Raw genomic sequence first — 14,848 nt, 5'->3', positions numbered from 1 at the left:
GTCTTTTTGACAGGTACTGTATTCATTTATCGATTTTTAAAACAATGAGAAAAATCTATGTACAGTAAAATGTCTACCATTCCTTTTATTCTAAATCCTAGATGAGAGTGTAAGTAAGTGTGTAAAATTTTATTTGAACTATAATATTAATTATGGTACATCGTTAACAAACACTAGGAATTTTACCAGACAGATTGATATTATTAATCTATGTTCTTCTTAGATGGAAGTATAGAGAAAGGGTACATTTTCAGGGAGTCTTTAAAAACGTTTTCATAATTTTCCATTTTTATTGTTTATATTTGTAATTTGTAAGTGTTAACTGGACTTCAAGGAAGAACAATGTACAAATATTGAATGAATATCCAGAATAAAGAAAGATTTCTAAAGGGTACATTTTCAGGGCCGGCTTTACTATTAGTATTATTAGGAAGAAATTTAGGACAATGATTTGGTGCTTTCAAGAGACGTGCATATAATTAACGAGATGAGAGCATATCAATTTGATCTCTGTTGCGCATAATACATTCAAGAAAGTGTTTAAAAGAGTGACTATCCAATTGGATCTGAACCCTACCATGTGGTCTAATGGATGTCTGCATATCGAGCAGAAGATTCCATGATTGAATCTCTGTTGTTATTTCCAGTATACCACCGAGCAATTTTGAGTTTCTCTATGTCTTTCAAAATAAAATATATACCAAAAACACATATTACTGGACTCTTACAATTTTTTGAGTTGAGTATCATTAGCACGTGGGATTATATTTGAACACTGAATTATGCTCTGTCAAACACGGTAGTAATTTTTATAATACCAGCAAGGCGTACGATTAGGCTTCTGTTCAATAACTCGACTTTATTTTCAATTAAAGCAATTTAATTACATATACAGTTTCAATTTTCTCTTCTCCATTTCCAGAATGGTAAAAATTAATGTTGGTGGTAACAAAGTTACTTTGCAAAATCTTAATATTATTATTACAAATAAGCATGTCATATTTATGGGAATCTACAACTATTGAGAAAAAACGAATCAGAATTTAGATTACAATTTACATTTTTGCGTGAGAATAACATGATTTGAGCATTGAACTGGTAAACTCCAGTTTTGCAAGAATTTATAAATTTTGGTCATTAAAAACTTGTTATGGACGTAATGATCGAGTTATCTAAGGAAAAGTTTTAGAAATGCACCCTTTTGCCATAAACTTCAAAGCTGCAGACAAATCCAGAGTAGACTCTGGACCTTGTATTAGTATGCAATGCACATTCTGTTTGGAATGGTGCTTAACAAGATATGACAACGTTAAGACAATTGTACGTTACATTCCCGTTTGAACCATTTGATAAAATAATTCTCAAAATGGTATTTTCAAACACATTTTGTTTCACATTTTTGTAAACACAATGATCAGATATCATGTAGATAGAAAGAGTGTGTGGAAACATAGCTTTTATGTGCATTTTAAATAGTGTATCCACTATCAGTTGTTTATGGGCATTTTAAATCCATCCCATGCATTAATAATACCGATAAATTATTTCTTCTTTCACAATAATCTTGGAAGTTGAAGAAGTTACAGATTTGAATGATGGAGTATTCCATATTACATTAATGTATACATTATGTGTAATTACAGGTTAATGTTCTTCATTTATCAACTCATCATCTTCTCTCAACATAAGTACTTATACTAAATACTTAAGAACTTTAAGTGTTCAACATAGGAATGCGCTTAAAACAAGGCCTTCCAACAGTGAGTAAGTATTCATAATATAAAATGAGGGTGATATCTTCATCGAGAGAAAAAGTGCTTCCACCATACATCGACGAGCAGAAACAGTAAACGGAAAACAAAATAGAATGACCACAAAATACGAAGCGGACGACCATTTGAGCAGAAACCAGATCAGGATAGATACAGATTCTGTAGGACAAGCTTTCCGATTACCATTACGGCTTGTCTGTCTGTCTGTGTAAATTGGCCTTTTGTTTTAGTACAGAAATATGGAAACAGATAGTTAATGATCAAAAGAAGGAAGGCGACAAGATGGAACATATCTTGGAACAATTTGGGTGAAAGATGGACGGGAAAATAATAAAGCTTTTAATGCTAAGAAGATAATTCTGTTTGTCTTCTGATGTTAAGGAATCAATGCAATACATTACAGGCCTACAGTATTTTTATGGATATTCCTGATTGAGGCTTATTTTTTAACAACAGGAAATACACATTCTACAATTCCTGTACTAAGGAGATACTCTAGTATGTAAACGGCTGGTGAATGACCTCATGCTTGTTTGTGGTCATGTTTGTGGCACAGGCATTGTGATGATTCTCACTTTAGTAGTTGTTCTAAAACCACCCTGTAGCTTATTGGAAAACATGCATAAACACTTATTTTTCAATTTTAAAGATTACAGTACAATGCTGTATTCTATGGAACGCCGTTTACGCAACATTTCGATGATATGAATTGAATGGCGCGATATACGAATGAAATGTTTTGATATGAATTGAATGGCGCGATATATGAATAAAATGTTTTGAATTGAATGCTTTGAATTGAATGTTTTGAATGAAATGTTTTGAATTTAATGTTTTGAATAAAATGTTTTGAATGAAATGTTTTGAATGAAATGTTTTGAATGAAATGTTTTGAATGAAATGTTTGAATTGAATTGAAAAAGTCAAACTATTGGTGGCGTATGTCATTCTCGCTTACGATTTTTTCTCTCAACCTCTTAAGCCGGCCGGGTTAGCTTCTTCTCCTTTTGTTATATACGCCAAGTTGTTTGGAATGAATATTAATAATATTATTCCCTTAACTCTAATATAAAAGCAATACTAAAACGGTTTAATTAAAGATAAAACGCATTTTATTTTGTATTTATTTTCAAGCAAAACAAGAATTAAAAAGATTGTTATTTGTTAAAAAGAGAAAACAATTTTTGTTAATTGATAATGTATGTATAAAAAAATACATAAGTATAATTAATGTATAAGATTATAAAAGAAAGGAAATGTATTAATGATGACATGTACACAAATTAATTAAAGATAAAAACGCATCATATTTGTATTTTTTTTAGCGGGAATGACATACGCCGCCAATAGTTTGACTTTTCAATTCAATTCAAACATTTCATTCAAAACATTTCATTCAAAACATTTCATTCAAAACATTCAATTCAAAACATTTTATTCAAAACATTCAATTCAAAACATTTTATTCAAAACATTTTATTCAAAACATTCAATTCAAAACATTTCATTCAAAACATTCAATTCAAAACATTCAATTCAAAACATTTTATTCATATATCGCGCCATTTAATTCATATCAAAACATTTCATTCGTATATCGCGCCATTCAATTCATATCATCGAAATGTTGCGTAAACGGCGTTCCATAGTATTCAGTATAGTTAGTCAAAGCTCAACATTCTACTATACATACAGCAAAGATTGGTCTTAACCTAATATAGCATAGATTTGGTTTAGTTTTAAACTTAATTTATCATCATTCATAAAATAAGATTTTTATAGGGGGAATTTCCCTAACAAAAAAATATATTCTTCAATATCAGAATAGCATGTCAAAGGTCAATAAGACTACACCCATCCCTAAATTGTAGTCTGTGTACATTTAGTTAATGATAGCTACTATTTACTCAAGGCGATATTTACATTACTTAATACATGGACTTATAAACTAAGTACTTTACATAAGCACTTTTATAGCTATTTAATGCATTAAAAATTGGTATCAGTTTTCAATCTATAACCATCAAGTGGACTTTGAATGTTTGATGTTAAACAAAGATTAGATCAGACACTGAGTAAACTGTAAATGTCCTCACCATTTATCTTTGATCTTTACTTCTGTAATAATCTACCAAGTACAGTAAAATGAAGGCTAAGGGAGCGTGTCTATGAATTGTGGTTCGAGGGTCGGTTCTTTATTAGAGAGAAAATAAAAATATACTACTTTTTGATATCTATTTTTGACAGACTATTAATATTATTACTCGGTGATCCCCATTTAAAAAATGTTTGATCCGTTTCTGGGTTCTTATTTCTTCCACAGTTTATGATTTTTTTTTTTTACATGACAAGCACCTACTAAATCAATCATCGTACTAAAAGTATCAATCATTTTTTGCTCCAAATGCAGTATGCTCCTCCATTACTGCAGTAAATAGCTATACACAACTATAAAATCAAAATCCAGTCAATTAGTTAGTCTGAGCTTCCATCCAATAAATAAAAAGATGCTAAATGCTATTTAATTAGTGATTATGTAAAAGTAATTATTCAAGGTTTTCTTGTATTTAAGAATGAATACAAGGATGAAATAGTTATTAACATTCTGTTGCTGATAATGGTGGTAGGTTATGTAATGAATCAAAAATAATAACAAACAATTTAGTACTATAACTGGCAGTTCAATACAAAAGAGAAAATATGTCAGACTACAGTATATAATGTGGATGCATAGGCCTACAGTTAACTATAAAATATTGGACACCTTTGGGCTGTCCTGAAATGCCAGGTTTTTTCCAGGAATTCTGGTTTTCTGAATACGCATTTGAATAATATTTAAATATGATTCTTTTTTGGGGAGTTTCCTTTTTTTTATAGAAAATGTTGAGATATTTGGTAAAGAAGAAACAAATCAAACAGGGAGGGTTGAAATATCAGAAAGACCTCTTTTTTTAGGTTAATAATGTATGCATATTCTTTGCATGTTCTTGTTGCTTGTTTCCATTGGTTGCATCCATGCCTATTAGTATGTTCTGCTGCATTCCACCAGTCTTTTGTCCTACTGCCTCAGGGCTAAGCTGACAAAACACAAAAGAATGAACGCTTTACAAGTCAATGTAGCTTCCTACAATAGCCAAAATAAAGCACTTTGTGTTAATTCTACTACAATAACTCGATAGAATAAGCTCCAGTTTGTAGACTATTTTCAGTGGAATTTGATCCACTTGAAATTCCATGCTTCATACTTTAAATATGAGTTTTAGTGACTACTGTAGCTCCTTCTTATTATGCTAACTAATATTAATAGGTCAATATTACAGTGTATCCATCATACACTCAATTAAAAAGCTATTAAGTTTTGACAACTTAGAAGAAAGAAACACCTTTATTTCTATTGAGGACTCAGTAAAATTAAATGGTTTTATAATTACGATCATCAAGATCAAGTTAATCTCAATAAAATATATGGGGTTTTATCAAAATAGCATGTGTGAATCCATCACTAACTTTACAACGCATTTCTTAAATGCTACCAGTATCTATTTTGTTTATATAATTCTTACATAAAAAGAAACTTACTTACTTTAGGCCTAACTGCATACAACAACTACAAGACAAATTGTTTTCTTCTGGTTTTAACCTTATTTACGGTTTTATTTGCAACTCACATTATTATTTTGTATTTATCTTGACTGTATACTAAATAAATTGTGCTGTCTCACAATAAATCATAAAAATATAGGTGGACTAAACTTCCCTGTGCTTTAGGGTTGCTTATAGATTAATTTTGTAAGGACTTGGACATACAGCAAACAACTACTATACAAAAGCCACTAGTAGTATGGTACATTAATCTACAGTATTCTAGTCGTTTTATAACATTTAAGGAAATAGTAACTATATAAACTTGCTTAGTTATACTGGAATAAATAATAATAATAATACAGTTTAATTATAAAACTCCAGACTTATGAAAGTAAAAACAAAAATTAAGCGGAAATCACACTAAAAATGACTGGTAGAAATAACAGGTTTTTTAAAGAAAATATTGATGGTTGTCTTTTGTGTTTTTACTAAGCAGCAGATGAAGAGATGCATATTCATTCAACTCTCAAGTCCCTCAGGGTATGTGTGGCCAAATCAGCTATAAATTATATACTAGAAATATGAAAGATTAATAACCATACATAATTTGATTGAATTAATTTCAAACTCAATTAGTTTTATATAATAATGATGTCTAAATTTATGTCTATGCTAAATGGGATGGAATGCACTTAAAAGCTGGACTTTAAAATACTAGCAAGATTTTTTCTTGGGTAAAAAAGACACAGTTTTAAAATTAGGTTACTAGGCCCTTAAGCATCAACAAAATAATGATTGTTGTTGCCATAACAACCTAGTTTACAGTATTTAAATCTGAGGTGTATTATCCATTTAGTTCAAAATAGACTTTTTTGATTTTAATCAATTTGTCTTGGACAAAAAATTCCAATCCATAGATTGTTAGTTCCTAAATAAAAATAATTTTTGTTGGGAGATTTGATGATAAAGTTTGTTCCAGAAACATAGTTCTAAGAAAAATAAGTCATAAGCCACCGCAGTCACAGTCGGAGCCATAATTCTGGATGAGTACTGTACCTGTTTTCCTTATATTGAGAAAAAACCAGTTGCAAAACAATTAAAACTTGATGCCATGAGGTTTCTGGAACTCGGACAAGACTTTGGAGAGTTAAACAAAAATACAAAATGTTGGAAAGATACTTTGGGAAAGAGACATGGTATCTGCTGGTGAAATATGTACTAAATGCTGCAAAGCGACACCGCATGTCAAATACTACAGCAATAACAGCACCATTGTAGTTTTGTTTTCAATTTTTTTTTTTTAGCTCTACTTGCTCACTGAATTGTTTTGCTTTTCTGCAGGCATACATACATGTACGAATCGATAAAAGAAAAAGCCAAGCAGACAACGGCATCGATCACTTTCAAAAACTGAGAACATTTAGAGGATACAAAAGACAAAACAAGGGCTAGGAGGCGATATCCCCAAGAAACAATTATTGAAATGATTACGGCAGACATGGATATTTTTGAAATGTATAAGTATGTCCGTTCGAAGATTGTTTATTGTCTGCGTAGCCAAGAATGTAAATGTTTCTGAACAGTAGGGTTGAGTATGTAGTGTGTAGGAAGGCTGGCCTTAAGGCAAGCATTGATCGATGGTATGCCGAAAGAAGCCTAGGTTGTACGAAGCATTCACCAGCTTAAAACGTTCTACATTCAACATAAACTCATCGGCGATCTTCTCCATCAAAACTTAGCAAGAAAAAAATCAGCTGCATAGCTTGCGTTCGAGCGATTACGTCGCTTTGAAATCCATTCTACAAACTTCCTGTGTTAGTCTACACAATAGTTTTATATTTTCTTACGTGAATACAAATACAGGTGTATCCTATACACCCCAAAGGTTACTTAGTGCCTACAGCATTCTTTCACAAGGATTTAATCATGCTGTACATATTAATATCCTTAATACGCCAGAAAATTACTCTTCATATAATTATGATGTTTTCATAGAAAAATAAGTAGATGGTGTGACAAAGTAAATTAAGTACACACATAAGTACTGTGTTATTTAAGTTTCAAATTTTGGAGCTGCTTAATTTTTTTACTACAGTTGCTTGAAAAAAATGTTTTTGTAAACATTTGTACAATTTCAAAATCAGAAAATTGTAATGTGTTTCGAGGTGTGTACAGTAGATGTCAACTGAACTCTGTTTGGTGTTCAACACAATAGCTAATACTAATAGAAAAGCCACTCAACAAAAAAACTAACACTTTACTGTATAAATGACTGTAGAAAGAATCCATGATCCATAAATACAAAAATTCCAAACAAATCCAAAAATGTCTTCAAATCATTGAATAAGATTAAACTTAATTCAGCAATTACCTTCTAATTTTCCAGATTCTATTATAATATTTTTGTTGTTGATTTCTTAAAAAATAAATAATTATTTATAACTTGAGTAGTACTTTAATATTAGGATTTAAAGTTATCGCAATAAGAAGATAAATGATGTGTTTTATTGCAAGTAAACGTCTGTCTACAAATACACAAAATAAATCCGCCTTTTATTATGTAAATCCTTTCTTTACATGGTCTAATATCTAAAATCTCAGATGGGATAAAAGGGATGAACAAATAATCCCCTAATCATGCATGGATTAGTACATGGTGATTAGTTGCCAATACACCTTTAACAGTTTACATGGCAATACGTTTAATATGAGTAATACTGTAATCATAGCTGACACAAAGATTTAATCACAGTGTATCTAAGATATGACTATCTATTTCATGCTTCATTAGCAGTCGGATAAAAACATAATAGTCGACAATCAATTGGTTCAATTTTGGCTTAATAAAATAATAGTGATGTATTATCCAGACAGCAGGTACAAAATACAAACACAGCTTAGTTCATCATTTTTCTTTTATCAATTGAATTCAAATTCAGACAAATTTATTTCAGACAAACTGTCCATACGGTACATATGATGAAGGAGAGACGACCATGAATTATCTGTTTTTTTTAGGATAATCATATTTGAAATTGTGTGTTATTATGTACAGGTACAGTCATTATTATATTATTAACTAAAATGATCAACAAATCATTATGTAAATATTTTGTATACTGTGATACTAAAGTGCTCTACTGTATGTATTGAAAACTCTAGTATTTTGAGCAAGTTTTTTTTTTTAACCATATTTAATGAGGGTGATCCATCCAGCTATTGCTGATCATTAGGGACCCTCAGAGGTTCACAAGACAAACATATACACAAGATGCTCTACATAAACAAAGTCTTATTACAAGTCTTTGGGAGTGGAGTAATTTGGTCCTTAGAAAAAATCCTGACATGTGACGGGACTTGAACCCAGGACCCTTGGAGTGGTAGCCAAGCATCATAACCACCAAGCCAGTTTAATAATACAGTATTTTGCAAACTTTCTCATCATACTGTACATAGCCAACAAGCTTAAACATTAGGGGGTCTTTTTAAAAACACAAAATTCTTACCGAGAAATTTAAGGGTGAACGTCCTTTACTATTAATGTATTTAGAATTGAACAATGCCAGTTAAAGTATGCAGTTTCCTTTTGGCAACCACTGAATAATTTGCTAGCTCTGGGCAACCACTGAATAATTTGCTAGCCCCTGGGCAACCACTGAATAATTTGCTAGCCCTGGGCAACCACTGAATAATCTGTTATTAGCTGGTGTTTAGTGTGGAGAGTAGGATTTTCCAGAGACAATCTAATCATTGCTTTAAAACACAGTATTACCAATTATTACATTTGGCAGCATATATCCAAATACAATAATTAAACTGGCTGATTTAGACATACTGATGAAATACTTTTAAAATGTTTATCTTTTATTAAACGTAAGTCTTCTTGGAGAAAATCTATGGCTTTATGGTTTCTTCAGAGTTTTTCTAATAATGTATATTTACCTATAACTTCGAAAACAAATTAATCACAACAAAAATGGTATGAACTATGAGAGAGTCAGGTGCTTTTAAGGCTCACTAGCCGTTCATGAACATGTACAGTATATACAAAAACAGTAAGACATTTTAATTAAATTTTATATATTTTATTTTAAAAGTATTTTATATTAATATTCACATCCTTGGAATAAACTAAAATAGTTATGTTACTATAGCAACAACCTTTGAACCTTATAAACTGCTGACTGCTACACCAGAGCAAAGTTAACATTTATTTACATACTACGCAACTGGGTTTATAAAATTTATTTCTAAATATGTTTTGGAGACAGTTCTGGATATTTTTAACAATCTTTTAAGAAAAAGTTCAAATAGCCAGTCATCCAATATACCATTTTGGTAAAAACAATGACAACCTGAAAACATGACTTTACTACTGTATATAATTTATCATTGATGTTGAACAAATTTAACAAAATTGTACTGTACATGGAATTAATATCCGTATTTTAATTATCATAATTCAAGTCTGGGACCATAAAGAATGGGTAAAAACAGGTAAATGCAAAATGTTCAAATCTCTGCAATACAGTGGTAGTGTGTACAATGTTTTTAATAAAGCCACAGTACTGTACGTCTGAATTCACTGGAGTTTGAAATAATCATTGAAATCTCCAGTTAAGTAGGCCTACAGTAGAATTGATTTAAAAAAATTTAATTTTAAAAAATGTTTATCTTTATACGGCATTAACTTGTATTTCACCTACAATATATAGGTTTCTATACGTCTATTATAATACTGTATAATATTTAACGTTGAGGAGATATGATAAGCCAAAAACTGTTATATTTTATTATGTTTTTTATATGTGACAAGCAAGACAATTTTTGAAGTGCTTGACAAAATAAAATAATTGAATCCTATGATAGAGAATGATAGAATTTCCAAAATAGTCATCATACAGTTTGGTAATAGTCAAAAGGCGAATCTGAAATGCCTGTACTGCACACACAATTGCCCTTGGCATTGAACAATTCAACCATTTCAGAACAATCGCCAAGTACAAGGGTTTGTAAAAATCTTAAAACAATGAAAACAATGTCTCGTTAGATTTTGTTTACTTTCCACAATTAGACAGAACACAGTGTAAATCACTACATTTAAATTCCTTGCCTGTACAAACAGCTAGTCCATATTGTAGTATTTTAAAGTTGTTTATAGCAAATATAATTTGCAGACCTACACACTCTACTCTCTCAATAACCGGATGAACATAAAACCGGAATTCATGTAAAACCGGATGTTCTTATAAGGGCCAACATTCTATTAATCTTTAGCTCTAAAAAAACATGCTTCCTGGAACAACATAGTTTCAGTGGAAACTTAGAAAAAAACCTTTCTTTTTTTTTATTTCCAGGGAAAAAAGTACTTTACAAATGTTGTGAATGATTATTTTATGAAAAATAGATAATCTTTTTACTTTTTAAGATTTAGGAAAAAGAAAGTATAAATTAGTTGCCGTTTTACAGAAAGTCAATCCATTTTAAATCCAGTCTATTACGACAATAAAGAGACAAAGTAAGGTATGAAAGCAGTTCTAGTGGCTTCCTTTTCCAAATTTGGTAATCACTTTTCTAAATTAGAAACCAAGGACATTTAATTTAGATTAGTAATAAAAATCCATGTACAGTTTCTCCAACAAATGTAAATGGTTACAACTTTGGCTGACAATCAAAATTCATAATTAGATAATTTTCCATACGTCTACAGTATATTCAGTTATATCCTTTAGGATACTGTTTTTCAGCAAGAATTGATTTCACACAACATTGTCTCAAAAAAAAAATTCATATTCAATTTTAGTTCACAGTAATCCATTGTTTAAAATTTATGTTTTTTTTAAATTCCATGAATTGAGTTTCTGTTCAGGAAATACACATAAGACTTTGAAGCCGCCTACCTTTCGTTGGTATGGTAGAGGGCGCTTTCTTCGAGTCCTCCCACGGTAACAAAACTTCATCTTTCTTTGAATCATTTGTCATATACCAAGCAGAGTTTTTGTCCGTAATCAAAGCATCAACACTAATGTCCGATGAACGGTTGATGTTGTTGCACGAGGAGGTTGTAACGGTCGATGAGTCTTTACCTATAGATCGTGTATCGCCAAGATTGAACTGCTGTCGCTGTATCTGAATTTGTTGTTGGAGAATTTCAAGAGGATGCGCACTGTCCTTACCAGCTTCTTGCATTACATTTTCATTGGGCACCTGGGATACATTAAACTCACTGCTTGTGGAGGTCGGAAGGCTATTTGGTTGCGAGTTGAAATGAGACCCTGACTTGGGACTGACAATTGGAAGACTTGCGTTCGAATAATTAGAGCTTGGTCGATTTGGGGTTGACGGTTTAGAAGGATTTAATGACGTATTCACATTCAGTCCACAATTTGTTCCATCGTCAGATTCTTGAGGTAAACTTTGTGCAGTGGTATCTGGAGAAAATACACTTTCAAAGTGATCAAAATTTCCCGATAAACCATCTTGGCACGGTGACGGTTTAGAGTTCACACAATTTGGACTTGGCGTATGCGGATTTAAAGACCCAAATGACATTGATTGCATGGGTGTGTTACAAGTTCCAGTATTTGTAAGTTCATCTAAAAAATTATCACTTAAAGCTGGGGTGGTACAATTATCCGTGGACTGCGGCGTGCCGATAGAATCTACACTTGGTGGATTTTGCGACTTTTTTCTAGATCGCCGCCGTTTTTGTCCAGTTGTATTTGAAATTTGATCGGACATATCCTCCGAAACTTTCCTTCTGCGAGTACGCTTTGGTTTTTCATCTGGTCTTTTATGTGTCATTTGCATGGGCAGAGACTGTTCAAGAAAGTCGTGATATTGCATTTGAAAATCTACTCCCATATAATGGTTCGTTCCACCAAAAGAATAATCCGTGTTCATATTAAACTGATTATTGTTAAACGAATTCATATTAGCGTTATTATTGGCCATACTGTTCTGCGTCATTCCAATAGGATTACTCGTATAACTCGGGGTTGTATTGTTAGTAGTGGTAAGTGTTTCAAAACTTGGAAGGGAACTGCTCACTTGCCCTTGAGTGGGTGTCTTCTGCTTAGGCATTGAACTATCCATAACAGCAATCATATTACGACATGCAGCCGATAAAGCTGCAATACAATTTTGACTGCTGCCCTCTGTGTTTCCTTCAGCGTTACCATGGGAGATATAATCACCCTGTTGATTTTTTGAGTCAGATTGTTTGTCTTTCATAGTATGCGACGTCAGCCTTTGCAAGTGTTTATTTTGACGTTCTTCGGCATCCACTTTTGAATCGGTAGATTGCAAACCTCCAGCATCGTTATTTGTAAACGTATTTGAAACCGGCGTGTTATTAACTGGTGAAGACGAGACTGGGATATCGGTTGTAGTTGCTTGATTATTAGGCGTAGACGGTTCCGAAAAAGGCGTGGTGGGTAAACTCTGCATCTGTTTGGTGGGTTTACGGTTCATTTGCGTGTTCTGCATGAACGTGTCACTTTCAGGTATCTGCGAAGGCTGAGGTAGTGGCTCGGGTTGAAACTCGGGCGAAATTGCTGTCTTTGGGAAACTGTTTGGAGATGGTACTGTTTCGGTGGGTCCTGGAAAAGTGTTTATTTGCGGATTCATCGTTGAATCGATCGGTGGAACAATCGGAGAAGCAGTAAATGGTTCGGACATTGGATTACGAGAAAGTTTTGCTAGTTTTTCTAATTCCTGGCTAAAAATGCGATCAGTACGTGCAAGCTGCCTGCGGGTAGCTTGTTGTTGTTGGAATTGCATAGGATTGGAAGAGTTCATTTTACCCATTGACATATGATTAATGTTCGGGTCGTAAGAACCTATCATGTCGGTTCCGTTCATGTTAGGTAATCCTGATCCATAACCATCTGATTTATTCTGATATCGTTGAGGTCGTGGAATGTTGAAATTTTCATTGTTTGGGAATCCCGAGTTCATATATCCAGAGTTTGCGGTCTGATTAACCAAACCCATACTATCCATGTTCATGTTAGTTGTACCAGACGGACTTATATTCTGAATCGTGTTTGTCATGCCAGTGTCAAAGGTTGATGGGTTAGAGTTCAAAGGTTGTGTTGACTGCATAGGGTTGAAATTTGCATTTGGAAAACTAGAATCCATTCCTTGAACATTTGAGAAATCCATGCCCTGGTTAGCAGGGGTTGGACCATAATGTCTTAAACGTTGTGTTGATAAACGATTCATTTGATCAAGAGATCCTTGATTGGCTAATGGTTGACCCATAGAATCCATTAAAGGAACTCTCTCTTTCATTTGCACATTTCCAAATTCAGTTCCATTCATAAATCCTCTGTTTAACTCAAAGCTGGCACTCGGTAGTAACTGACCACTACCGCCACTCGGCAATAACTGACCACCACCCGCAGTCATTCTATCGTCAACTCTACCCGTAGAAAAACTTCGCTGTATGGTAGATCGAGAAGTCGTACGAGTCATTGCCGTAGATGCGCCACCTGGGTAAACTCCGGTTCGTGTCATGCTGTAGTTACCTTTTTGAGCCCGCATTCCCATACTCGAGTTTGAATAAGACGACGGATATTTTTGATAGTTTTGTAAATTCCCACCACTACTAATTGGAAGTTCATTAGAACTGTACATATTAGATTGATGCATGCCATATTGTTCACTTGGATAGTTCCTATGCGTCAGAGAATGTACCATTTGGTGGTCTTGTGTAAAACCAGTGTTCATATCGGAACCAGGAAATGTCATATCCTGCTGTGTAAAAGCACTACTTCTTTGCTGGAAATTTCGCTGAGCTGATCCTGCTGGAGCTGACACACGTCTACTCCCAATAGGCCCAGGGCCCATAGGATATCCTAAGTTCTTTCCTGGAATTCCTGCACCATATCCTGCTGTTGGTTTTGTCTGATCAAAAGTGTCATTATTAGCAGAAGAATTAATGGAAAATGAACGGCTTTGTGTAGCGACACTGTCTGGAATAGCCATACCATATCCAGAATTAGCGTATGAAGAATAATTTTGCGATTGTAAGTTATCAACATTATTAAAAATGCCAGCTTGATTGTTCATTCCTGATACACCACTATTATTATCTGTACTACTAGCTAAAAAATTATCATTCCCAACATTTCCTGGATATTGTTTCACATGTGTGGGATTATTTTGATATCCATCGTACATGTTTGCCATATAATGTCCGTAATTCTGGCCCATGCTAGATTGGTCTGGACCTATCGCAAAGTTTCCTCCACAATTTCTAGTTTGATTGTGTGCGTTAAACATTTTTTCTCAGTTCTCCTACAATTAATTCTTCTTAAGTTTTCACCAAATTTAATCCACTTTTTTTAATTTTATCATATCCTAGAAATAGTCCAGACGATATAATTCCAGTCCATTGTTGATGAAAAGTGGGTCTTCAATTAAATAAACCACTGTTGCGTCACGTCTCGAAAAAACACCACGCAAAAAACCTGAATAAGAAAATA

General features: G+C 33.0%; 1 protein-coding gene across 2 annotated transcripts in view; it reads right to left on the bottom strand.

Annotated features, from left to right (window-relative positions):
• Nucleotides 1–14,848, bottom strand: part of LOC144834902 (uncharacterized) — a 69,234-nt gene that overhangs the window by 53,908 nt on the left and 478 nt on the right. The window contains exons 2-3 of one of the 2 annotated variants that reach the window (XM_078689885.1): nucleotides 11,258–14,833; nucleotides 4,764–4,849 (exon numbers count right to left, since the gene is read on the bottom strand). In XM_078689885.1, coding sequence (XP_078546011.1) covers nucleotides 4,845–4,849; nucleotides 11,258–14,645 — 3,393 coding nt within the window. In that variant the 5' untranslated portion in view covers nucleotides 14,646–14,833 and the 3' untranslated portion in view covers nucleotides 4,764–4,844. Of the gene's footprint in view, nucleotides 1–4,763; nucleotides 4,850–11,257; nucleotides 14,834–14,848 lie in introns of those variants that run through there. The other variant, XM_078689884.1, reaches the window with a different exon arrangement.

This window comes from Antedon bifida, chromosome 2 (assembly GCF_963402885.1).
Source record: "Antedon bifida chromosome 2, ecAntBifi1.1, whole genome shotgun sequence".
NCBI lineage: Eukaryota > Metazoa > Echinodermata > Crinoidea > Comatulida > Antedonidae > Antedon > Antedon bifida.
Note: the sequence above shows the minus strand (reverse complement) of the source record. Positions and strands in the feature narration are given on the sequence as shown.